This window comes from Catharus ustulatus, chromosome 14 (assembly GCF_009819885.2).
Source record: "Catharus ustulatus isolate bCatUst1 chromosome 14, bCatUst1.pri.v2, whole genome shotgun sequence".
Classification (NCBI taxonomy): Eukaryota; Metazoa; Chordata; class Aves; order Passeriformes; family Turdidae; genus Catharus; species Catharus ustulatus.
Window position 1 is genome coordinate 10,605,906 of NC_046234.1, and position 27,416 is coordinate 10,633,321.

The following is a 27,416-nucleotide window of genomic DNA, read 5'->3' on the forward strand; positions in this document are numbered from 1 at the left end:
ATAAAATAAGGTATTTGTGGTGATATTTGCATTTATACATGTTTGTGGCAGGAATGTAATGACAAGTAAAATTTGAGTCTTTTGTGCTGTTTTTTCTCTTTCCATGTACCTAGAAATCAAGACTGCTTCTTCTGTCTTGTCAGATCTCTTAATGAACTAATGGGGAGGCATAGCTGTCTGACTGCTTTCTTAGGTTCTTCTGTTCTTAATGTAATTCAACCTCAGTGCATTTCTGACCAGTTCTTTCATCTCATGATGATTTTGAGCTGCAGATGCTCAAGAAAATCCCAAGTGCTGGAAGATGAATACCTTTCTGTTTGTGTAAATTGACACATTGACTTTAAAGAAAAACTAAGTACATTTAATATTGACATCAGTCTTATATGTGCTTCATCATGTGATCCCTCACAGAATAGTAATGCAAAAAATAGTTGAACAGTGCAGGTTTTTTTGTATTAATATTTAATCTGATACCAAAGCACTTAAAGGAGCTGGGGATATGAGTCTTCTACTAGGAACGGCTTCTTTTTTGCACTGAGCAGTTGCTACCCAAGTAAATGAAACCAAGAAGTTTGTTCAAGTATCATTAAGTTTTAAAAATTGTTCTGCTGGGAAAGCTTTTGTTTCAGTTTCTTTCTTTCAGGGTTGTTTCTTCAGATTCAATCAAAAAGCAACTTCCTTGATGTTAAACACTAAGGTACAAATTAAGGCTAATAAACTGATATTGAGTGAGGCAGAGAAATACTGATAAATGTGAATGCCTCTGAGAGCATTCTGCAGCTCTGAGCTGTGGAGGAACTGGACAGCTTTCTAAAGAAAATAATCCAATCAATGAAACATCAATTATTAATGTTTTGTAATGCTGGAAAATTGGAAAACCTGAAAGATAATCAGTATGCTGCTTCAATCCCTGAGAACAATGAGCACACCCAAGGTTTTGCAAGCTGAGCTCTACCCAGCTTTGCCTGCTTCCCTGAGTGTGTTGGGAGGCAGTGCTGACAGGGTGATGTGAGGATTTCAGCTTTTGTTTCAAGTAAAATAGTGTTCCTCAGTCATGGGAAAGCATAAAATTATTTTCATTGGACCTAAAGGCACTCATAGGGAAATGGATAAAAGGCCTTTAGAAAATCTCATAATTTATAGCTATACCTTGTTTTTTTGGGCTTTAATCATTACTTCTGTATGATTCAGTCATAAATGCTTTTGCATCCCTATGTGGTGCTCAGTGCCTCATTGATTTGATCATTTTAATATTGGATTTGACCACACAGTTTGGCAGCAGCTCAGGCCCACCTCTTAGTCCTGGGGTGCAGCGGTGGGCTGCCTGCATTTGCTATGCCCTGCTATTGCCAGTAGCTATTGTTTGTGCACAAATCAGGTGCTCATTGATTAATGGTCTTTGCAGGGATAGGAGAAGTAGGCATTAGTGCTTGCAGCATTCACTTCAGCGCTCTTCTCCCCTCCCAAATTACACCTGGGACACAGGTAACTGAAAAGTGCCATGTATATTGGAATAGGTCTTTCATTGCCCATTAGGGATTGCTGCAAGCTGTGCATCATCTTAATGCATCAGCAAAACACCTTTCTTCCTTCCTCTATCCCAACCACACCACCTTAATGTCTTTAAAATCTCTTTTCCTAAAGTTTCAGACTTGCTGGAATGTTTCAAAGTCAGAACTTCCACTCTGAGAAGACCATGTGCTCATTCAGAGTGAACTCCTCACAGTTTCCTTGGCATTCTGATACCTGAATTCTTAGGTGTTTGTGTTCATTCTGTACAGAACAGTACTTTGACCGTTAGCAGGTAAGTCAGGTCCTGCTGCTGACTCCAGGCTGGACAGTTTAGATGTTTTCTTCTAGAGTAGCAATATTGAAATCAATAAAGTAATTCCTATGTATTCAATCTGAGAACCTATTTTTTCATTCTTACAGTGTGAAAAACTGTTTTTACACTCTTCAGTTCTTACACAAACAGATGGTCCTTCATACAGCTGGAGCAGTATCATATTAATATCTTAGATCTCCTGAATTTTAAGGAAGTAGTTTTTATGTTTTCAATTGTCTTTTAATAAGTTTCATTGTGTTGCACAGCACAGCAGGTGGGATTAAATGTGGGTGCTTTATATACTAATTTTGGCAGTAATACTTTGCAGCAGTGCTTTAAATGTCTAAGGACGTTATTGATTGGCATTCCATCAGTTTTAAATATTGATACAAAATCATTCATTTATTTAATGGATAATTTCTGTCACCTTGTTTTGGCTATAGAAAGAGCCAATCTATTAACTTCAACCACAATATTTATGGATAAAATCCTTAAGCTTTAAAATTATAAATAATTAGCTGTTGTCACAGCACTAATTATTGTACATACAGTGTCAGCAGGACTATAATCTATCTGTCCAATATGTGTTCTACTCAAATTGCATTAATCATAACTTGCTTAAATGTTAGCAAATGACTCTGCAAAGTACTTGCAATAGCAGTTCTTGCAGCCTAGAAATAATGAAGATGTAAATCACTTCTACGCATCATTGCCATAATATTCTTATGATCGGATATGAAACTGCTGCATCCGCTTTCATACTAATATTTAAGACAGATACTCTTTGTGATGGCAGCATGGTGTAGTTCCTCAGTTTGTTTCCAACTGTGTAGGGCCATGTCAATTGAATTAATGAATTTAGATTTATTTTCAAACTAGCCATGAAAGACAGTACTAGTCAAGCATAATCTAAATTCAGAATAACATTGTGTACTTTTTGAACATGGCACTTCACATTAGCTTGCATCCTTAGAGTAGATTTTATCCTATGAAATTCTGCATGTCAGGTATAATTGTGATGAGGGTTTTGTGTGAGTATTATCTCCTCACTTAGTGTAAATTGTCATGGTTTACTCACTTCAGCAAGGATATGCAATTTTATATTACAATATATTGCTTCAGGACTTAATTTTGCATGCACTTGTTTATATTGTGCAATTTACTTGATTCATATTTTGCTTTCTTAGTGTTGGAGGCCGTGTTCCTTTATATATTGGCAATACTAGCTGCAACATTTTGTGATCAGCTCAAAAGCAAGCATGCCCACAAGCCTGAATGTTGGGAAACATAAGCAGCATTTGCTGAAGGGACTACCAGCTCAAAGCCTCTCTCCTAATTTCTTCCTGTGGGAAAATGCTGTAGAACTATTTTCTTGTCATGCAGGTTTCATTTCAGAAGCTTCTGACTATTGTTGAAGTGATAAACCTGAGCAGCCACACCAGGAATTGAGTCATGGTACCCGTGGGGCTGAGGCAGAAAGGATGAACCTGAGCTAGTTTGCTTAACTCCTAAGCAATTTTTTTTTTCCCAGAGGCAATTTTTTGTTAAATTGCCAATCTATGCCATAAATTCCCATCCAAAATTTAGTAAATATGCAGAAAATTGATAGTCTTCTAAGATGAATTAAAACAGCAATATTTAGGTGAAGTTTTCAAGCTTGTCTAACATGAGCTCAGTGGAATTGAAATTTTTGGAGGCCATAAATTTCAGTTCTTTTTTGAAGAGTTTCAGTACTTGGAAGGCTTGAGAATTTGTCCCTGAATTTTGTTTATCACAAGGTTATCAGCTATTTGATGGCTATCATCATGCCTGAGAATCTCAGAAGGGGATTTTAAAAGTGTTTTTATAAACAAAATGAATAAAAGTAAGACAGAGTAATAATGAGGAGCTGCATTTGTCAGCTGCTTTCTGAAGTGTGCCATACTTGTTGCTAGGATAATGGAGAAAATTAATACATCCTGTCAGGACTGCATGACAGGAACACTGAAAAGCTCTGAAGTGACTGTACACAGTGGAATAAAGGAAATCCACTTTGATCTACCATTTTTGATGTTTTATAATTGCACTTATTATCAGGTCCTTTACTCTCTTCTTATTTGACACAAGATCCATTATCAGTGACAGCATGAATGCGAACATGGGCTTGATTTTTAAAACTACTTGGGATGAGGTAATGGGGAAAAAAGCTTTTTGTTCCTAGCTGTTGAGAAAAGGGAAAAAATATAAATTATTTAAGTTAGTGCTATCAGCTAATATCTTCTGAGAAATGCTTCCCTTCCAGTATAATATTGTTTATATGCTGTGTTTGAGTAGATTGTTTAATTAGCTCCCTAATGAAATATTGTGTAACAGAATGGAAATTTATCATTTGCTCTTATGCCTTTGTTCAAGTGACAAACTAGGGCAGGTCATTGTGCCCAGCCTGGACTAGGCACTGTTTTTTTTCGTGCTGCATTTGAATAGAACTCATTTAGTATTTTGCTTTTTTTAAAAATACCATCTTCTAAAGATTTTTAAACAAAGGGGTAAAGCACTGTCCTTTTAGCTTTCCATGCTGTCTCATCTCTCCTGTGTGAAATGAGAAATAAAATACTGTTTCACAAAGAGGCAGATTACCAGGTATCTTGTCTTTTACTGGGCTATAGAGTAGAATTAGATTGTTTCTATAGCATCAGGGGTATGTGCATACATTCAGAATCCTTGCAGTCTTTCTCTTGTAGATGGAAAAAGGTAAATTGCTTATTCAAATGGACTGAAGTTATGCACAGTTTTACTTCCTACAGCAATCAACAAGAAGCCCCAGTTGGCTATATTTAGGCTACATTTTGTTTACTTGGCTTGGCAGGTAAAGAAATAAATGACCAGAGTACTGGTGACACATTGGTTGGGGCAAACGTGCTGCCCCAGGCGCCAGCCCAGTGCTGTGCAGAAGCTCCCTGACTTCAGAGTGCAGCCCATGACAGAGAAATCTGCCTTCCTGGCTTTTGCCTTGTGTTTCAGTGTTGCCTATATCTCTATGGTAAAGCTTTAAAATATAAAATCCCATTTCTTTGAATGTGTACTGAAACCCAAACATTTCAGGAAATGTGTCAATGCCAGTGACATTTCCCCAAAGAAAAATCTCTATTTGGAGGGGAAGCTCCTCATCAGAGCAATAGACTCACACAGGAAAGGCACTTGTCAAGATACTCACCTGGAAAGCCAGATAATGATAAGCAGGAGGGTTGCAAATGATGCTCTCATACCTGGTACACAATTAGTCTTCTCCCTTCCTCACTCTCTCTAATCTCTTGCAAGCTACTTCACTGCATATAAATAATCAAAGCTGAGTCTCCCATGCTCAGATGAAAGCTGCAAAGATTGGCTTTCTAGATTTATGAGTCGTGTTTCCTCTGCTTTTTACCCTTAAGTGTTCTCTGCACTGCCTGGTTGTGCCTGTACACATTGGAGTCTGGTGAGCCATACTGTCAAGTCTCAGGAAACTTGTCACCCTGCATCTGCTATTGCAAATCTTAATAAAAGTTAGCACTTCTATAGTGCATTTTTATGTTTAAAGTGTTATAGGAATATTAAATCAAATACTGCTCTCAGCTGAACTGGATCCCCATTCATTGCGCAGTTTTGCTTGACAGTAAGAACTTGGGACAGAAAATAAAGGGCTTCATTGCACAGTGGAAGCATCAGCAGAGACTGTGAGAGAGAAGGAATGTGTTACTATGCCTGTCAAGAGTGTACTTGGCAGTTCTCTTGCATTCACCTGGCTCACGTGAAAGGAAAATAAGACAGTGTCTCACTCCGTGTATGCTTTTCCATTCCTGCTTTTGGGTGGGGAGCATCATTGACTTTAATGATAGGAGCTTGCCACCTTTTTTGGTACATATAAGGACCACTTGTGCTTGTGCTCTCTGTATACTTCCAATAGTAACTTCCTGCTCTGGAATGAGTGACATTCCAGTTTTAGAATTTTCTTATAACTCAAAAAATCTGTTCTGGAAATTTTCCAGATGATTTTGCATATTCAGTGATAATGTGGACAGTGTTATTTGCTTTAACAACAGCCATTCAGTGATTCTCTTAATACAACCCAATAGAGCAGCTTTGTCTTTGACTAGTGCCTATGGGGGCTTTTATTAGGAGATATGGAGGTGTTTGCTGTTGCTATGGGATTGGAGGGGGGTTTTCTGTAGGGAAATAGAGTCATTTTGAAAGCAGGGTGACGTGTTTAGTTTTGTATAGTTAAACCACGATAATTTTAGTGCTGCCTTTACAGCACGTGAAATGAAGCAAAGTCTTCACAATGAAGATGAACGCAAACACAGACAAAGCTGTCATCCTCAGGGATCATCTGGAAGGGGATGAATCACTAATCAGTAGATGAATAAACTTCCCAAACCATTTTACTTTGTATTAATGTTGGAGCTCGATCAACACCATGAATGCCAACTACAGTTTCTGTCATTTAGTTTGGTCTCATGAAGTAAACATTTTTGCATTAGCTGTGCTGTCACGTGTCTGCAGCAGTGTTTTTAATACAGATGATGTAGCAATATAATCATATTGTGCTATCAAATGGCAAGGACAGATACTCACATGAGATGAATTTTAGCTCCGCAGATGTTCTGTCTGCACAGGCTCTTTGGGACCAGTGCCGGTGCTTTGCGGCTCACAGAGCGAGTCTGGGTGCTGGCACATGCACTGCAGAACTGAACAACTGAGCTGGTGACAGATCCTTCCCTTCCCTCTTTTTCCCTGTCTAATCAACAGGACAGAATTAGAGCTTTCGAGATCACTGCAGGCTGTAAACTAGCCTGGAAGTGCCTCTGCAGCCATCTGATGTTTCCTCCTATATTAGGCAAAATTTTCATCTGAATTTGGACTATGAAATACCATACATCTGGCTTAGATTATGTCTTTATACTCAGTTCTTCTTTTTTCAGCTGGAACCGATTCACTGACATATTTACTCAAACATTTTTAAGCCATGTATTTTTTTCTGCAGTAAGATATGCTTCATTTTGATAGATATATGGTGTGTGGCTTTTTTTCAATATAAGATTGTAGAAGACCAAGTGGAGGAGGAGCAAAGCTATGTTTGAGCAGCCCTCTCCTTTTTGATATGTAGGATTTTTATTTTCTTTCCTAATTTCTACTTAACGAGAAATTCTTGGAAGTTTCATTTCAGCTGAATGCTGAAACTCAGCTCTAATAATTACTTTTAAAGGATTTTGAAATTTTATAAGCTGAAACTGCCTACGGATCTTCATCCATTTCATTCATCCTCTTTGGTAAAAAGTAACTATTGCACACATTATTCTCAGCTACTTCCTCCACTTCCCTGGTATGTTTGCCTTATTTGCATTCAGTCTGGATATTCCATAGAAGACAGGTGGATAAAGCACAGTGCAGTGAACTGATCATTCTATCCTAGTTTCCTTGGTTATTCTGTTCCTCAGTGCTATGCGATGAGTTTGGCAGAGGGTGCCTTGTTACTTGGTTATTGCATCATTCAGATTGAAGAGCAGGAGTCCCATTTGTACTGCTCACAAAAACTGTATGAGGTTATTGCTATGAGTCGTGTATTTCAAAAGACTGCAAGGAGGCATCAAAATTAGAATTTAAACATCAGTGTGGGGATTGGAAGGAGGCTATTCTGTTCTGGACAGTAAATCGTGTTAAGTTTCAAATTGCTGTTCAGGTGTCAATACCCAGCTCACTCTGAGATCTGTAAAAGAACTATTTCTTCTTTAGCTTTTAACTTTTGCATTACTGGTGGTACATGACTTCAAGGCAGATCCATTCATTTCTTTTCAGCCATGAGAAGACATTGCCTTAAACTTGTTTCACCAGTTGGCTGAGTAAATTGCACGCTTCTCTTATTTTCCCTAAATGTCTTCTGACTAAACTAGTGATGACCTGATCAGATAGGAAGAAATTCACCTATGGCTGGAATTTGGATGAGATTCTCTGGCTGAAGCAGGAAGCAGACAGTGAGTGAAGTTTTGTTCCATGCTATTCTAATAATGTTCTAAAATGAAATCCTTCAAGATGACAAAAGTTTAGTTTTGTAAATAAACTGAGGAAATAGCAGCCTAACTTTTGTTCTTTCCACTGGGTGGAAATTCAGTGGAGACTTTGTGTGTGAGTAAAATATGTACATGTATGTGACATACCTACACACATATACCTGATTTTTATATGTAGGGTTTAAATTTATATACACTGAAATTTGTGTGTATACTGGCTGCTTACTCTATGTGAATGAATTATTATCAATATAAAATTCTACACATAAAACATTGGCAACATTCTCCTCTCAATGACAGTTAGTAGAAACAAGTTTCTAGGTTAAACTTGTTGCTGAAAACAAACAAAACCCACTCCAGAATATTGCTTGTTATCAGTTTTAAACTTCTGTCCTTACAGTTTCATTTAGTGATGCACTGTGCTTTTATTCTGAGTATAATTAGTTGTGTACCTGAGTTCATGATGATGTTTCTCTGTCATTTACATTTTGCTTCCCTTTAGATGACATAATCTGTTTAGTGTAACATCACTAATCTACTCATCTGTTTGTAAAATCTCTTCTGTTTTCACCAATTTTTTTTCTGAAAAACAAGTGTCAAATTATTCTACAAGATATGTATGTGAGTATTTAACACTACTTGCCTTTTTACATTCTGTCCATTTTATTTTCCATGCTGCTATATTCTTTTGCTAAACCTATACATAGAAGTTTCATTGAAGTTTTTATTGAGCTGTTTGCAGACATACCCAGCCAGGGCCATTTTCTGAGGACTTGGGGTTAATTTGGCAATCAATTTGAGGTACCTTGCCTTTGCTAATGTGAGTTTTCATCTGCTGATGTATGGTCCATTCACATTTCTCTGCTGGACTTTCTTATTTTATGAATCAAAGTATGTTTGTGCCAACCCATATTTTACTGGTTCAGTGCTTCATTCTTTTCTAAATTACAAATACAAGAACCCTGTTCCGGGAGCAGAATCGTGCCATGTTGCATAGCTGATGATTTGAAATGGCAAATTTTCTGTTTCTAAACATATTAAAAGTAGATATGCCCTCTCAAAGTTGGGCTGTTTTCTTCTTTGGTTACATCTAGCAAACCAAGACAGAATAACATAACTGAAATCAATGGAGTTAATCCCATATCATGCTTTTGTAACTGGAAAAAGAGATGGGCCCTAAATTTACCCCTAAATCTTTCAAATAAAGCCCTCTGCTCAGGTGTTTGGTCACAACAGGTTTTAAGCCATCATCCTGGCAATAAAAGGATTCTGTAAGGCATACAGGTTTTTGTACATAAAAATGAAGCAAGCCTTAAAAACCTATTGACTTTCCAGTAGGTTATTTTCTAGTAGGTGACTATAGTCTATAAAAGTGAAGCCTGAAACAGAGTAACCTGAGTTCTTTGAAGTTGCTATAAATTGCAGAAATTTGCCTGAATACTGTGTAACCCAATAAAATCAGATATTTGACCTTAGAGGCGTAAAATAATCGGAATCCCTAAATATAGGGGCTCAGTTTAAAGAGGTACCATATCCCAAATTTTCTAGCGCTGATGTGCACTGTTGTTATTAAGACAGTGAAAGCCCTTGGTCACTATTTTTTTCCCTCAACTTCATAGGTATAAAAATGTGTGAAATACTAATTTCTTTGCAAAATTCAAACATTTAGCTGCCTACAGAAAGTTTCCAGCCATGTCAGGTGGCCAAAACCATCAGGTGTAAAATTCTCTGAGTAGTATGAGGAGGTACTCACTGCCTGTGCAGTGCTGGCCCTGCATTGTGAGGCTTTGTTCTGGCTTTATTTTCATGGATATTTCACACTTTCAAAGAGTTTTCTTTGAAAAGCCATTTTTTTCCTCTGTTTGAAATTCTGAAATATGTGGGAGTTTGGCATAGGATTCAGAGCTGAACAAAGACTAATAATCTGTTTTCTGTCAAGAACCTGAATCCTTGAGAAGTTAGTGGGGTTGTTTTTCTTTGGTTGTAAGTACTGTAAGTTTCAGTTGAGGTATAATTATTTTTTTATTATTATAATTATTATTAAAGGAGCTTTATCTAGTCTGGAAAGTAAACAAAAATAGTTAATAATGAGTTCTGAATAATTTGGAGTTAGGTTTCAGAATGGTGTGCAAGCACTTACTTTCAAGCTCTCAGACTTGGAATCTGTTAAAGGGAAATTTCTTTTGTAGGAAAAGATGAGAGAAGTTTTTGCCTTAGCACCACCTCTTGCACTGTTTGACCTAAAAATACTATCATTTTTTTATTTGGAATGAGTGTTTTGATAAATCTTGGAGTCTTTATTAAGGATGTCATCCCATTTGATGTTTTCTTTTGTTGAGGTTTCAATTATTTAATTACAGGTCTTGATATGAAACTAATCATGCATGCATCTGTATGAAGCTGGCATACTGAAAGCATAAAATCATTAAACAGTCATTACTATAAACTGACATCGGCCTGTAATTTTTGCAGTTAACGGGGGAGTTGATGCTTGGTGAACAATCCAATTAAAACTGGCAACAAAAGACTTAAAATGTCAGCCAAATTGCTTTTTAATAGTCAACGCAGCCGTCACAAAACATAAACATTAAAGTCCCCATAGTAGCATAAAGCTTCATGGTGAAACAATTCTAGAAAATGAATAATAATTACAGTATCCTGAGAATTCTCTTAATAGATCTCCGCTCATTAAAATACTTTGTTGGGTAGATTCATATGAAAAAGTATTTTTCCCTTGATACTTCTTTATGCATTTGTTTTGAAGGTTTTATTCAGTATTTTATAGATGTAATTTCTAGTAATATTCAAAAATGTGTGTCTTATTTACAATGAGTTTAAATTACTGTATATAGATAAGCTTTGAATGAAACACAAAGAAATGTCTTGTGAGGTGAACTGAGGATACAGTCACAAAGAACTTTTATAGCCTATTGATGCTGTAAAATAATGTAATCTTTGTTAATTTTGAATTGCACTAAATCCATTTTGCAAACTGGGCCAGACTAGCAGGAGAAGCTTGCTGAACCTACCAGGCTGAAGTTAACCAGCTGAATCTGCTTCTGCAGCACTGGCCTTATTGCCACTCTATAGATGCTCTGCTCAGAACTGCAGATAGTTAAGAGAGTGCAGGGCTCCTAACAATAGACACCAGTGTGGAGTTAAAAGTGTTAAATAGTTCTGTGGAATCAGGCCATAATGCCCAGTTAAGTGGAGAGGTTGAAGCATATTGATATTTCAGAAAATGCACATGCTTGCTTCTAAGTGCCCAAATATGCTGTAGAGAGACTGGTTTGAAAGCTGTGGCCTTGTCTTATATTAATTTTCAGGCATTATGTTACCTGTTTCTGTGTTGTTATTCTGTCTTTCCCTACAGAAGTTTGACTTTTCTTTGGAAAATAGTGGTTTTGCTGTTTACCATCAGTTACAGATGTTCCATTGTCTCTCCTCCCAGCCAGCTCAGGACTATAGGAGAAGTGTCAGCATTCCTAAATAAAATGTTAGCAAACATCAATGCAGGTATAGATCTTTTTGTAGAAGTATTTGTTTTATTTGTGCATTGAGAGGGACAAGAACTTGTAAACTTCCTCCAGGGATAAAAGGCAAGAGTAGTCAATCAGCTAATTCTTCACTGAGGGATATCCTTTAACTAATATGGTGTAATTTAGATACCATGCAAAATCCTTTGGTGAACAGCAAATAGCCTTCTATTATGGTGTCTGACAATTACATGTAGCCTCCTTAAATGTTCCTTTGTAATTCTAAGGGTTAGTGAGAAAAAATTGATGCTGTCCTACAGCTAAGGTTGCCATTCTTCTTCCTTTAAAAAAATGTTTCCCTTTTAAAAACAATATTTTACTCTTTAAATAGATAATTAAAAGATAATTTGAAATAAATGTCCATTGAAAAATTTGTTTCTCTTCTAAAGCAAAACTTCAGAAGGACAGTATGTTTTGAAACTATAATTTGTCTTAAAGAACTTTTCTCTAAGAAATTTGTCAAGTAAAGTTTGCGAAGTAGAATGTAAGTGAAGTTGAAGGAAACAGTCTCTGATTTCCTGGGAGCTCTCTACTTTGGCCAATAGAAAACTAATAAGATTACTGAGAAAATTCTGTCCTACCATAATTTATGTTTTATTTGCAAATTGGTTTAAAGGTCAGACTGCTCTGATGGAAGGATAGGAAGGGACACATGTACTTGGATTTTGTTTTTTTAAATGTTGTCAATATTTCTTGACCAGTACTAAGCACACATGCTTGCTGCTTGTCAGCTTACTAACTGTGACTAAAACTAAATTCCACTAAAATGGCTAAAATGAAGTGGAAATCTCTTGACTGAGGAAGGGTAGGTGATCATATTCCTAATTCTCATAACAAATTTGAATGTAGGCACAGCCATTCACAAGGAGACAGATAAAAGCATTACTGGTTTCACCAAAAGCCTTTCATTTTCCTGGTTGATAGCCTGGTTCTGTATAAAGATTTCTCTCTGATATCCAAAATAATGAGCAGGAAATTGTAGGAACAACTCTGCTATGCTATACTGTCTACACACAAAGAAGAATCTCTTTAAAACTTAATCTCAGGGAATATACAGGATTCATCTCTACAGAGCCAGTACAGGGGATACAGATGTATAATCAGATGTCACCCAGTGAATTCTGATTAAACTTTGTAGGGGAAGGGATATTTGTCCTGAACAGCCAACTTTGAGCAAGCTATCTTCTACTTCCCTGCTCCTGTAGAGCACAGTCATTTAGGCAGCCCCAGCACTGCCATGGTGCCTACTACCAAATTTTGACAAATTTGAAGTTGATGTGCATATAAAACCACAGTTATATTCTATATATGTTTAGATATTATAGAGACATTTAACAGCTTTTTCTCTATAATTATGTAACAGTCACTGTAAATACATGTAAAGATGCTCATATCAAGCCTTTTAATGTTAAGATGAAATACATAGTAAAGCATATGGAATGTAGTTTTATTGGATAAAAGATACATTATTTTTTCTCTTTAAGCTATAAACATATTCTTCAGAATATTATGAACATAGGCACTAGTCTCTGTTTCTCTTGATGTTCCCTAATTGGTATCTTATTAAAAGGTTTGTCTTAAAAATGAAGTAGATAGATGTGGGTAGAGTCAAGTCCCAAATGACCCAGAAGAGCTTCAAGCTTCTACATCTGTACATGATATTGATAATAAAAATAGTTGTAGGATTTCCAATTATACTCTGCAAAATTATGTTCAGGAGACATTCTAGATGCCTGGCTTTGACAGGATAATCTCGAGTTCAGATGGGTATCCTGAGAAAAGCTTTTATATAGTCAGGTGGGAGAAACTGGAGTATGGTTCATCCTTGAAGTGAGAAAGTTCAGGTGCTTCCACCTTGAAGTAAACATAGAGTAAGTTTGCAGTGCTGCCAACAAAGCACCAGCTCTGTCTCAGTCCAGATAGCTACAAGACATTCTTGGGATCTTGCCCCCAGTAATTTCAGTGCCAGAGTTGAAGTTTGGGTCCTGATGTAACTGGCAGATTTAACCATGACTTAGGGGTTATCATATTATCGTATTTCTGTAGAGCCACAGAATAGTTTATGTTTGCAAAAATATGAATCAACAAACTGATGTCTCTCATGGCTGGGCGTTAAGTTGAAGAGGATTCTGTACTTTGGTGAACTGGTGGGACTCGTGTCATGGTCCCATCCCAGAGGAGGCAAGTACTAAAAGGGAAGAGTCTTCCCCTCAGCCCTGATAGGGCAGCAAGCTCAGATGCTGCAGGGCTTTGTGTTATTTGGGTCTGTAAGAGGGCATGGCCTCAAGCAGTCTTTTTTTTCCTGAAAATGTTGCAAAATGACAGGAACACAGATAAAGCAGGTGAGAGGCAGGCAGGGTGGTGACAAAGTGGTTTAAAAGGTCCATATTCATGATATTTCCACTGACCTATTAGGCTGAATACAGTGTGTATTTCAATATGATTTATAGTTGTTGATTCCATTAGCCATAGATCCCTTTCAGAAAGCCCTCATAGCTAATGAATTGAATAACACAAGGGCCAAAACTTGAGTATTTATCACTAACAAAAACCATCAATAACTGTGGAAATGTTAATTTTTACAGCCATGACTGCTTGCAACCTATTTTACCAAGCATAAACTGCTCTTTAATCAAAATCTGTTCACCTCTAAGGTCATCAAAAATTTGCTGCCAGGCTACATGTAAGTGCCTGTCTTTCTAGATGATAGGCTTAGTCTGTAAGCTATAATCTCCCCCACTTTGTTCAGAGTTTTAGAATAGTGATTGTACTATCCCCTGTGAGTTCCCACTGACAGAAGTTACAACTCGTGATATTGACTGAACCCACCACTTTTAAGTACTGGCAGGAATTACACATTCTCCAGAAAATATCACCTTTAAGCTGGCTGGAAGCTGTCAATCTTCACTCTGTCCTTTGAATGCTGTGTGATGTTAATTGTACCAGCAGCTGCTTGATCTGCTAAACAAACCACTGGAAGCCTGAGCTGGTTGTTTAGGCTGTTCCCTCAGCCTCCATCAGAACTGGAGTGCTGCTTTTCTTCTCCCTTCACATTTTGTCCTTGACCTCTCTGACTTAGCCAGCAAGAGGCCTGTCTTGTGTTGGCACAGACTGTAGTGTTTTAAGGGAGTTCTGTCTCAGCTGGATGGGTATTAAAATCTGACGGATGTACCACCTGAAACGAAGGAGAGGGAAGGGAGTGAGTAGTAGTTTCATTGAAAATTTTTCGTATTAATTGACATAAATGTGAGCATTTCACATAAATGGAATGTTTTTCACATAAATATTATACACAGAGCAAATTAGTATTTAACAGCTATGTGAAGAAGTGCCATAGAGCAAAGCTGTAATTCAGGCAGTTCAGTAGAATAAAAGCACCTCAGGAGCTGTTGCTCTTCATTCCCCTCTGGCAATGTTAATTTTATATGAACACACATCAGCATGTTTATATTGTCAGGTACTTCTGCATGATAACATTTATACCTTGCATCTCACCCACAGTACACAGTACTATAACCTGAAATTTGTTTCAGGTTACAAACTACAACACAGAGAGGGACGTTTTATAGTGCAATGTTTATGACCAAAATTATTCTACTTCAGCAATCCAATCAGGCTCCCAAGTTAAAACACTGAGTGATGGAGTTAATTAAGGAGGAGTAGTGCTGTTGCAGCTCTAATGCTGAACATATATAAGTGCCTCTAAAGTGAGGCAAAGTTTGTCAGGATAGATAATGGCTTCAGTGCACCAGCTGATACAGCTGCAGAGATAAAAGAGCTAGCTTTGGGCCCAGAAGCCCTTCTTTTGGTTTGAGTATATTAACATTTCTATCATCAGAAAAAGCAGAAACACTCCCTTATGCACACCCTAAAAAAAGAGTATATCAGTCTTATTTCAAGAATTGTGAAAAGGAAAACTGACAAGTTAAGTATCCAGTACAAAGACAACAGATGCCAGAATGTTTTGAGTCCTGAAAGACAGGATATTATTAAATGCATCCTATCCAGAAAGTTGGAAAAGGTGACCATGTGATAGTTGCCTAGAGAGAAATGATTGCTTTTTCTTCTCTAATGACTTCTAACCTCCATTCTTTTGCCTGATAAAATTCTCCCACATCTTTCTACAGCTGAGTCTATAAATACTTTTCTGCAGAGACCCTTTCAAGACACTTAAAATTCATTTTTGAAAACACTAAGATTTCTTATATTTTTTTTGCACTTTTGTCATGCCACTAATGGAAGTTTTACCAGAAATGGAGCTCAGCAGTGTTACAATCCTGATGTGCAGTGATAATGGAAAATTACTGCCAAATGCAGAAGTCTTGATGGTGAAAATTCCTTATGCTCACTGTTGCTAAGGGTTTTAAGGCATTAATACTTGATATCATATGCAGCTAATAAAGTCCACTTATACTATTTGACCTGTGAAGATTTTCTTATAGACAAGTTGTACAGCATTTGTTTGTTAGAAATTAATCATGTGTAAATTAAAATATGGGAACATCCCAGGCTTATATTAGTCTACTTAAATAAATATGGACTCCATAAGGAACTTTAGGCAAGTTTAGTGCTATACTACAAGAGACTTTATTAATCAGAATTAAAGAAGTATAAAACATCCACTTCTGTAAAAACATGAGTGTTTTGAAGGAAGATCTGCCGGGGATGGTCCCATCATTCCTTTTTCCTCTGGTGTTCAAAACTGGGTAATCATGTTTTTGTAAAGTTTCCTAGAGTGAGGTCCAGTATGAGTGCATACAAAATAAAATTACTTAGGTCTTATAGGACAAGTTTAGCCTTTAATGTAAAAACATTTAGAAAAGAAAGTGCTGCTATCATAAGCAGTCCTTACTGCCCCTGTGCAGAATACAGAGACGTTCCAGAACTTTCCAGTACATAAAGGGTTTATAAGAGCATGAGAGGGACTTTTGGCAGGGGCATGCAGTGATAGGAGGAATGGTTTTAAATTGACAGAGAGCAGATTTACATCAGATGTTGGGAAGAAATTCTTCCCTATGAGGGTGGTGAAGCCCTGGCACAGGTTTCCTAGAAAAGCTGTGGCTGCCCCATCCCTGAACGTGTCCAAGGTCAGGCTGGGGCTTGTAGCAACCTGGGAGAGTGGAAAGTGTCCCTGCCTACAACAGGGGGCTTGAAACTAGATGATCTTTAAGGTCCTTTCCAGCCCAAACCATTCTGTAATTCTCAGCATGGTTAAAAAATAATCACAGAGTGATTTGTAACTGAGCAGTACTATACCCACAGAACTTTCAAATAAACTGAATTAAACTCCCTGAACATATGCTGCCATTTCATTCATTAAATAATGGATTGCCAGCTAATTCATACTCTACTGAGACACATCCAGTAAATTTAAAAAAAAAAAAATCTGAACATATCAAGAAATAAAAAATTCAGGAACTGAAAAACTTAAAATATTTCTAAAGCACTACAGGTTAGATGCAAACATTTTATGATTCATTACGTTTTAGTATATTCCATCTGATATACTTTACCTAATAACAACACAGGCTATTGCAGCCTTGTCAGTAAATGATAAAACTGTTCAATTACCCTTTTATATGGATCCAAAAAGTATAGTAAAGTATATTTCAGAACTGTTAGGAAAAAAGTTCTGCCAAGGCTTGGCTGATTTTCAAAACTAATTTTAAATTATATGCTAACTAGTTGATTTAGCTGTTTATTTCATTTTAGCCAGTCTGTAAAGCAATTTGGCTACATGTTTATGGTTACAAAGGCATTTTAGCCTGACTCTTAAGGAAAATGAGTTTATGTTAATTCTGCTCTTGTCCATCGTTCTTATCTGACCATCCAATTCCTTTTGAACAGAATGGCAGCACTCAACCTCCATGGCAGAGCCAGTTAAATGACTTTCCACTTTCTGAAAAGCAGAAGCCTATTAAAAAAGCAGGATCTGAATTATTTCATGTCCTGACAGGCAAAGCAGTAGTATCAGAACTCAGGAGCTGAAGAGGAGCTGTTGAGGTCTGTTCTCTGTAAGTATGGAATACCAAGCTCCATTACACAATTGCCATGGAGCAGCATGTGTTCAGTGCTGTTTGTGGCTCATCCAAAAAAACAACCCAGAACCAAACAAGAAGAAACATTCAGGATAGAAAAATAATTCCTTCCTTCAAATTTCAAAGAAAAGAGAGAAAGTAGAACTCCTTCAAGCTAGCAGAATTTCAAGGCAAGATTTTCTTGTTTCCAGCTGCCATCCCTACTGCAGTTTCTCTTGGTGTGAATGCATGAAGTTTGTGAAGTGCCTCAAAGTAGAAAAGCTAATCAAATTAACACCCAAAAAAACCAAACCAAACCAACAAACCAAACAAAAAAAACCAAAACAAAACAAACAAAAAAACCCAAAACAAAACAAAACAAAAAACAACAAGCAAACAAAAACCAGATGGAAAGAAGAAGTTTGAGTAGAGTTTGTGAAGTGAATGGGGAATGTGCAAGTTGGAGTAAATGTTGCTAGATCTATCTTTTCAGGAAACTTCACAGTTTTAGATGTGTTCTGCTGAAAGGAGAGGACTATTTTTAGAAAATTACTTCTCAGGGGAAAGAATTTACAAATTTTCTAAGCAGTATCTTTTGTCCAAAGAGATGAGCTAAATGCAGATGAAAAGGACAATGATGAAGACTGAGAATAATTTCTGGCTTGGTTACTCCTCAGGTGGAAATCTGATTTGAAGCAAATTATTCCAAGGGTAAAGTTTGAACTGAAACAATGTTATAGAGCTACATTTTTAGATTAATTGAAATTTCTATCACATCAATGTAGACAATGAAAACAAATTGTCTGTATTTGCATATCATACATAAATGTTTTAATGTACAAGAATTAAAAAAAATGTGGAGTCTATTAGCAGGCATTAAAAATAAAAGCAGCAGTTGTTAGAGATAGCATTAGGTAAGCCAATTCCTATATCAGTCTTGTACATTTTGGAAGCTTGTTGGTTTTAGACAATTTATCTAGCATAATATTCCCTTTTAGGTATTTCAATGATTTTGCAGTAAGTTACTTTACATAGTCTGCTGTTTAGAGTCCTGAAGAATCCTAAGTGTGCATGTTTAGATTTAATGCTGCTTTATATCCCAAGCAATATTTTTTGTGTTATAAAAATAATGAGATATAGACTTATTTTCAAGCAAAATAAAAACAACTTTGCCAAATTAGAAAGTCTGTAAAAACTAATTGGAAACTCAGGCTGATTCTCAGCCTAATGAGTTTGCAGTGCTTCTCTGAAATGAGGGTCTGATGAAGAAGACTTTTTAAATCACCAAACTAATCAGGCTCCAATGTGAGGTTTTCTGTAATGCCAGTAGCTAGATGAAAGGGTGACAAGTGTGATAATTGAAAAGGAATCCCCCTAGGAAATCTGATGTGTTGATGTATTGTGATAAATTGCTCTGGGAGATACAAGGTACTCTACGAGCCAGAGAGACTTTATGGTTCAAAAGCAGAACCAGTCTATTGCATGGAACAAACTAAACTCTGTCAGATAATTGTGTGCCATTGACAGGACATGTAAAAGGGGAAGAGGGGAACTAAAAGATGTGTTGCCATATAGATTGTATAGGTTTTTTCCCAAATACCTAGAGAAACAGTCACCTTGTCTGCTCAGCATTTACTGCACAGCTCTTGATGCACTTTGTAGAGTCTAACTGTGTGTCCTGGCAAAAATCAGCATTTTTCTAACAGGACAGTAGCTCAACCATTGAGATGGCTTGTCATGCAAATTATAGGTTGTATAATAATCCTGCAAATTTTCTGTAGAGTGGATTTAAGATTGATACCTTAAATAAGGAAATGTCATTGATCAAATACATAAGGGTGCTGGACTATAAATATTATGCACAAAATTTGGGCAGCTTTCAATTCTAAAACAGTGGGACACAGGATTTACCTAGATTAATTATTATATGAAAGTGTCTTAGCAGATTATTTTGGAGCCCTGGACTGTTGACTCCAGTGATTTAATTTACTGAGGTCTCCAATTCTCTAATATGCTTAGAAATGCTTTTCTGGTGTATGCAAACGAATAGTACAGCATAAACCTTAGTGCAATTGTAAGAATGCTGCCTTGATAAAAGATCAGTGAAATTAAAAGGATTAAGCCTGAGCCAAATCTGTGACAGCTTTGCTTACCACAGCATTGAAAAGCTTCTGTGGAGCATTAAACAACCTTGTTTCTCCAGCTGGGGTAAACTGGGACTTCCACAGAGAAAAAGGTGCTTTATTTCCACAAGCCATCCCTGGAAAGGAGGGAATACCATTTCGTTTTTCACCTTGAAGACACATCATGTCATAATATAAGGAAAGTATGTGTTGTAAATGGATGGCAACAGCTCCTTGCAGGGAATTTTTGCAGGTTCATCAGAGCTTCCCTCCAGCTGGATTTCTGCAAATTTAACTGGACATCTACTAAGGTAAAAGGGAGAGTAAGAGTGAATACAGAAATGGGATAAAGCTGTGTTAGATGCTGAGGTGAAGTATCTGGAGGAGTTTCAGGTTAACAATTTCTCAGATCACTCAATCTGGCAGCAATTCTTACCACTGTCTTTTTTACAAAGTGTTTGTTATTGTCCATAGCTGTGTATCTGGTTGTACTGAGAATCTTTGGAGACTTTGGGGAAGTAGAGAATACAAGGTCTTATCGTTCCTTGAAAGTACCATTGCACCATGTTTGTGTCTTCGTTGTCCTTTTGGATTTGGAGGAGTAATGAAGCTCAGTGGCTCAGGCTGAGCCACCTTGAGCCATGTGGCACTCTGTTCAGGTGCAACATCCCTTTGGGGTACTGGGGGGCAGCTGAGGGTCCCATAGGGCAGTGGCAGCACAGGGAGCAGGGCCTTGGGTACCCACCACAGGCATCTTTGACTTGGTCTCCTTCTGACTGGTCCAGTGGCTGTAAGCTCCCTGCCAGCTCATCTGCCTTTAGCTGCCATAAAACCTTTTCCCTGGCTGTCCGGATTATTAGTGCTTCAGAGACCTTTTCTCAGCTCTCAGTTAACAAATGCAGTAACAGACTGCAGAAGTGTGTTAACACTGTTTTATGAAAAAGGTTTGTTAAGGAGTAGGACTTAATTCAGTCATTTTCTCTCTTTAGTTGAAGTGCAAGACTAATTTTTGTACTGTCTATTTCTTTCACAGATGTTTTAAATTAGAATTATACCTTGTGAAATCAGTTGGTATCTGTGCTGCCAGTCAGTGTCAATTTATATGTTCTTTACCTTCATCCCCAAAAAATCCTGATAAATTAAGTGAATGTTATACCACCTTCTTTTTTTCTTTTTTTTTCTTTTTTTTTTTTTGTTTTGGTTTGTTTGTTTTGCTGTTGTTGTTGAATTACAGTGCTGTAGGGTATGTCTGTATCTGATAGTTTCTGTTTCCATCGACTGTTATATTTTAAATTATTTCAAATATTGCAGCAACATTTACAGGAAGCAGGGTAAATAACATTATAAAGCACAATGCTTTATTCCCAATAATAATTGTATTGCAGAATCACAGAATGGTTTGGGTTGGAAGGGACCAGTTTCAGCCCCAGGCTGTGGGCAGGGATACCTTCCACTAGACCTGGTTGCTCCATGCCCTGTCCTACCTGGCTTTGAACTCTTCCAGGCATGGGTCAGCCACAGCTTCTCTGGGCAACCTGTTCCAGAACCTCACCACCCTTACAACAAAGATTTAATTACTAATACTTCATGTAAATCTGTCCTCCTTCAGTTTAAGACTTTAGTCTGCCCTTTCCTTTGTTAATGAAGATGAACATAAACGAACCACTAACTGCAAAACAACATCTAAAGGCAGTCTTGATCTTTCTAAAATAATAATCCTCTGTGTGTTTGGTTGCCTTTTCCTTGTTGTTTCAGATATGCCTGGTAGCCCACACAACCAGTTCACCTTCAGACCGCTGCCGCCGCCGCCGCCCCCTCCGCACGCGTGCACCTGTAGCAGGAAGCCGCCTCCGTCGGCCGACTCCCTGCAGAGGAGATCCATGACCACGCGCAGCCAGCCCAGCCCTGCCGCCCCCACGCCCCCCACCAGCACACAGGACTCGGTACATCTTCATAACAGCTGGGTCCTGAACAGCAACATCCCACTGGAAACCAGGTATGGACCAAGGTGTGCGCAGAGGATCTCAGATGTCGGGGGAACAGAAACAAGGTGGAGAGGAGGCCTGACATTGACACAAGCTGGTGATGGGCACTTATGAGTCTGTTTCTCAGGACATGCCAGTGTGTTTTCTTTGAGGCCATCTCAAGCAGCCGCATGAAGCCTTATTTGCTTGATTCATATAGATCAATAGTACTCAAAAAAGCACATTATGCAAAGTTTTGGAAGATAATGAATCTTTTAACATGTGTAGGTTACAGTAGCATTTTTATGGTTGCATGCAGTCAGGATTTGTACTTGTGTGTTTGTCTTGCCCTCCCACATTCTCCCAGGACCATTTTGTAACTAGCTAATGGAATTTTGGTTTAATCAGTATACTTTGACACTTCTGGAGTCACACAGAATGGTTGGGGTTTGAAGGGACCTTTGGAGATCATCTAGTCAGGCTGTAGCTTTCCTGTGGATAAGAAAAGACCAGAAATAATACTAAAATAATATTTTTCTCAATACATATTTAAATACCTTATTGCATATATAGCCAAAGAATATAATTTGATAATCATTTGGCCAAGAAGAAACAATACTGAGACAGGAATAGGGCATGGCAAGACTTACATCTGGGAGCTGGGGAAGGGAGGGTACAAATTCAGGATCATTCACAATTTACACAAATAATCTACTCCAAAAAGCAATTGGGAGCAAACATATTCTGTATTCAAGTGACTTATTTTCAGTACCCAGAGCTCCGCACAATCTTCTCTGACTTTTTGGCTATAATAAGCTTTTTTTTTGCACCTGTTCCTGATTAGTATTAGCTAATTTAATGGCTATCAACTACAGCTGTGTTTGCTGACTTGATTTTTAAAACAAGATCTTGATTTTCAGTCTTTATTATCAACAGAGCACCAGGAGGTTTTAACTAGGGCTTCCTTTGGGTTTTACCATTTTAAAGCACATAAAGTGCAAAAGTTTGTGAAAGTTGTGTTTACTGAAACAGAGAAATTTCTGACATCTACCTAATAAGATCCAGAAAATATAAGGTATTATGCACAGAGATGTATGGGGCTTTTTAACACATATATCCAAGGCCCAGCTATCACAATTAATCATTGAAACCTAGATTTTGTTCTTTTATAACAAGGTTGGTTTTGTTTTATTCCAAAAGTTAATCTTAATTAAAGGTCCTTAAACACTTGACCATTGGTCATCAGAAGTGTCAAGTTGTAGTTCTGCTGTTAAGTTGGGATTGAAGAATACGCCAATTCATTCTGAAATAAAACTTTCCTTATTTGTCAAATAAGGATAAATTTTAAGAAGAATCAAGGAGGATGGAAGCTTTTCTGCAAAAGCGAACATAAACAACATTTTAGTTCAGCTGATCCTTCTGGAGCTAGAAGCTTCTGCTTATACAGTCTTTATAAAGATAAATCTCTGCTGTTTGTGGTGTAACAAGCTTATATATCTATCTATACTTTCTGGGGCAAGAAAGATGATCTCTGGGTATTCTGTCCCATGAACTTTTGGTTCTCTTCAATTAACAGTCAGGTAGATTTTTTAAGTCTCTTTGCATCCCCATTCACTACATTTCCATTAGACTTCACCAGGGCATAATACTTCACAATTTATTTTCCTTTTGAGTTCAGTTTAAATTTTCTGATTTCTTATTATTTTTTGCAAACTTGAAGCTTCTCATAAGGGGCAAATACAGAAATGTATAGCTATATCTATAATTATATAAAGGGCTGTGCAGTGAATTAGGAATTCAGACTGGAAAACATCCTTTGTGCTACACATTAGTCATTCACAGAGTCTGGGAATTTTCCACATTCTGACCCTTCAGTGGTTGTTTCAGCTGATTTCCTGCCCCCACTGGTTGCTCCCGGAAGCCTCTCATGAAGCTGGCTGAAAGGCTGGCTAATCCATAAGGAAAATCTGTGAGTCTGTTTGCCAGGATGTATCTGCAGTTTGTGTGCAGACAAGTGCTGTAGCAGGGGAACACTGTAATAAGGAGCATTTGTGATCACCACTTCCCAGAAGTCTGCAGTGCACAGTACAGCCTTAGAGAAAATGAAGGGCTTGCAGCTTGTTTTTCCTTCCTTTACCAGGGAATGATTCTGCTAGAATTGAACTGGTACTTTGGCCTAATATCTGGATTCCCTTGCCTCTCTTCTCCTTTAATATTTAACTGACCATTAAAAATAATCTTACAAAATAAAGAGAAACATTTCAATTTTTAATAATACCAAGTTTTACCTATAATTTTCAAAATTTTAATAGTACGAAGTCTAGGTTATGTCTACATATCTAATATATCTAAGTAGATTTTTTGTTGTTAAATTTGGAACATTTGCAATCAAAAAGAAGGCTTAGACAGTAAAATATTCCCTAGTGTAACAACCAGGCAAAAAATCAGAATACACATGTTCAGCTTTTCTTCCAACTGTATCTCCTGTTAATCCATAAACAGAACTTGTATTTGATATTTTATTTACTGCCATGGAATATTAGAGAATTTTCAGACAGGAAAAGATATCCTACAACTAATCATGTGACTGTTAAACCTATTCACTCAGGACAGACAGAAACTAAGCAAGTTTATGAGTCTGCTCATAATGATAATGTGTCATGTTTATGTAAAAGAAAATTCTCTAGTTCTGAAAATGTTGCAATATTTAGATTAAACATGTACTCTTACATAACTAGAATTTGAAACCCTAGATTAGATGTCAAAGGGCTGCAGTAAAGACATATACTGTGGTGTATGTGTTTGAAATTTTCTTGTACAGTAAAACGTGGTTACATTTTTATAGAAAAGGGCAAATCAGAATATTTTTGTGCGCTTCATCTAGAGGTGTTACATGCACAAATCTGCAAAGCAGTTTTGTCAAGACCTAACTTACTAATGCAACTGTTTAATGATGAGACTGACTTGGAAAGATGAAATTACTTGTTCAAATTCACACCAGCTTTTGTCAAAGCTGAAATTAGAGTCTGTCTGTGTGTTGTTGCCAAGGCCAGTTCCCTAACTCTGGCAGTTTTTCTAATTATAAGCAACCCAAATGAAAATAAGAATTAAGAACGGCTTTAGAACTCCAGAGGACATGTTATTGAACACCTGCTGCTGAGGGAATTGGAGAAGAGCTGTACCTGCAGCTCAAACTGGTGACTGACTGTGCTGCAGCCTTCAGCACTGTAATGTGCCCAGAGATGCAAATGCAGTCTCCATCTATGCATGCACACACAGTTTGGGAAAAATAAACATAGCCATAATTAAAATTACTTATGAACATGCAGTAATTTCATTGTCACACAGAGAAATAACTTTTAAGCATTGCCAGAAAAAGACTGCAAGGATCTCTCACACCACATAAAAAATTGGGAAACACTGATTCTCTTTTTTAGGATAATGTTATTGGGCTCTTACAAAAATTGATTTTTTCCTCTCCCCCAGAATAAAGTACTTGCAACCTATTGCCTATTCCCTTCCTTTCCACTAAAATAATTGTTTTTTCAGGCTCCATAGATACTTTACTCTAATGCTTCAAATCTTGTGATTTGCAGTGTAATACATTGTCATTATCTCTGACAGCCCCATCTGAACATAACTTACTACATTTTATGGAGTATGTATTAAACCCTGATAACTCAAAAGAATGTTTTTCATTTTCTCCATGCCCTTCTGGTTAACTCAGTATTTGTTTCCATATCTTGCTTTCTTACTTTGTTGGGGTTTTTTTTCTGCTGTTTGCTATTTATTTTCTCACTTCAGTCAAATCACCAAAGAAGCAGTAAAATGTAGATGTTAAGTTAGGATATTTACTGACATTTTTCTTATCCTCCTTAAAGTCTGTTAGAGATCCCTTACAGACAAACCATTGGTCACACTTATTTTGAGTTAAGTTTTGACATAGATTACCAAAGCATTAGAATTTTTAAGTTTTATGTCTAAATCTCAAAATTTAGCTAATTTTGATTTTGTTTCAAACTGGACTTTTTAGTCCTGTTTTGTGCATCTGTATTTAAGATATTTGCTTTTTCCTTCCTTTCTAAAATCAAATTTGTAGTTTCTGTAGCCCATTTAGCAGTGTTGGCAGTAAGGTTAATGCTGTGCTGAATGGACTGAAATCTCCCTTCACTGCACTGTCAATGAGCCAAGTCCTGTGGAAAAAGACAGCTTAATTTAAGCAATCTTATCACCATGGTAATAGCTCCTCTAAGGGGACAGTGAGGTACCAGACCATAAATCTGAGATTCAATTATCATTAATTTATATAAAATTTTGAAGTACTAGAGTAAGAGGAGTATTTGCTATTTTTAGTTACAACTCAGCAATATTTCAGAGACCTAAAGTTTGATTATGTCTCTAAACACTTGAAAACTTTGAGAGTTTTGGAGTTTAAGGTGTATTTGAATCATCATATAGATGGAATCATTCCTCTCCATGTTATATAGTTATTTAAGGTGTATAGGTATGATTAGCTGTATTTGTGTTCCTGAAAATAACTTGATTATATTTCTGTTTGGTATAGGTGAGATCTTGACAACAAGCAAGAGATTTATTCTGTACTATGGTTTAGCTTTGTTCTTTTTAAATCAACTTCATGATTATTTTTTTTCTTCAGGAAATACATTGATAGCCTTTCAAATCACAGACACCTGTACATAGTCCCTTTCTGTGTAAGCTGGAGTAATTTTAAAAACAAAAATAACTAAATAAAAATGCATGTAGAAATTCACAGCTCCTTCTGGGCTCTTGGAAGGCTTGATCTTTCTTCTTGATCTCTGCATTTGAACATCTTGTAGATCTCATAAATCTTGCCTCCAGTGCAGAGACTCAGAAAGCACATTTTTGTGCCTTGAGTTTTTCCCAGTTCAAGGTTTCCATAGCAAACAGAACAGCTTTTACAGCTCCCAAGGCAGACAGGTGTTGATGATCATAAGCCACCAAACAGGGAGACGCTTTCTACTTGAGGAATGCAATGGAGCCTACTCCTGAGTTAAATGACTGGATTTGGGGCTATTCCAAAAATAAATGCAGGGAAGGCTTCCTTTATGATCTTTTCTTCAAATTATATTGGCCAGTATTTGCTATTATGACATTTATCTTGTATTTTCTCATTTTCTACCTAAATAAATAATAAATCAACATATATAGAGGCTGACCATATTACAAACAGACACATGGCCAGGGTTTTAAATTTGTTCTGAGTCCCATGTGTTTTCATTGCACAGCAGAAAAGATCTGAAAATATTTGTGTTCTGAATTCCAAAAGATAAATTGAAGACTGTCAATATGACCATGAACTGAAAATAAAAGCTGTAAATATGACCTTAAATTTAATAATGTGAGAATGAAGGTGTCTTTCATGGAAATAAAAATATAAACATTTGTCAGCTAGTATGAAGTACAGCTTTCATGTCAGCTGCAATGGCACTTGAGGGTCCTGCTTGTAGTTTGAGATCCAGTCACTAAGGACAGCAGGGTAATTTAGATTGTTCATACACTCTATGGTATTTTTTCTTTGTGAGAAGCTCTGGTGCAGGCTTCCCTGGAATAGTGGAATAGTATTTGTGTAAGGGTTTTTTATGGCAGCTAAATATAGCAACTTGAACAATCATGCTACAGATACTCCTTGCTCATTAGTTTGAATAATGTGATGGTATATAAAGTTATAACTAAATGTAAAGGTATGTTGTGATTTTATGGGCCACCAATAAGCAAGCAGCCTTTTAGCTTTCTATGAAATAGTGTTTGCATTTACAAAACCAGAAACAGACTGGATCTAAATTTTGAAAGAGAACAACGAATACAGAATAATACAAAAGGTCTAGGCTGTGAGAAGGGGTCAGAAACATGAAAACAATTCTACCTTTTCATTTCCAAAAAATTCAG

General features: G+C 37.1%; 1 protein-coding gene across 6 annotated transcripts in view; it reads left to right on the plus strand.

Annotated features, from left to right (window-relative positions):
• Positions 1-27,416, plus strand: part of TENM1 (teneurin transmembrane protein 1) — an 817,608-nt gene that overhangs the window by 641,281 nt on the left and 148,911 nt on the right. For all 6 annotated transcript variants that reach the window (XR_004419458.2, XM_033072762.2, XM_033072761.2 and 3 more), the window contains one exon: positions 21,280-21,520. Coding sequence is in view for 5 of the 6 variants with exons in the window: in XM_033072762.2 (XP_032928653.1) it covers positions 21,280-21,520 (241 nt within the window). In the remaining variant the exon portion in view is untranslated. The remainder of the gene's footprint in view (positions 1-21,279; positions 21,521-27,416) is intronic.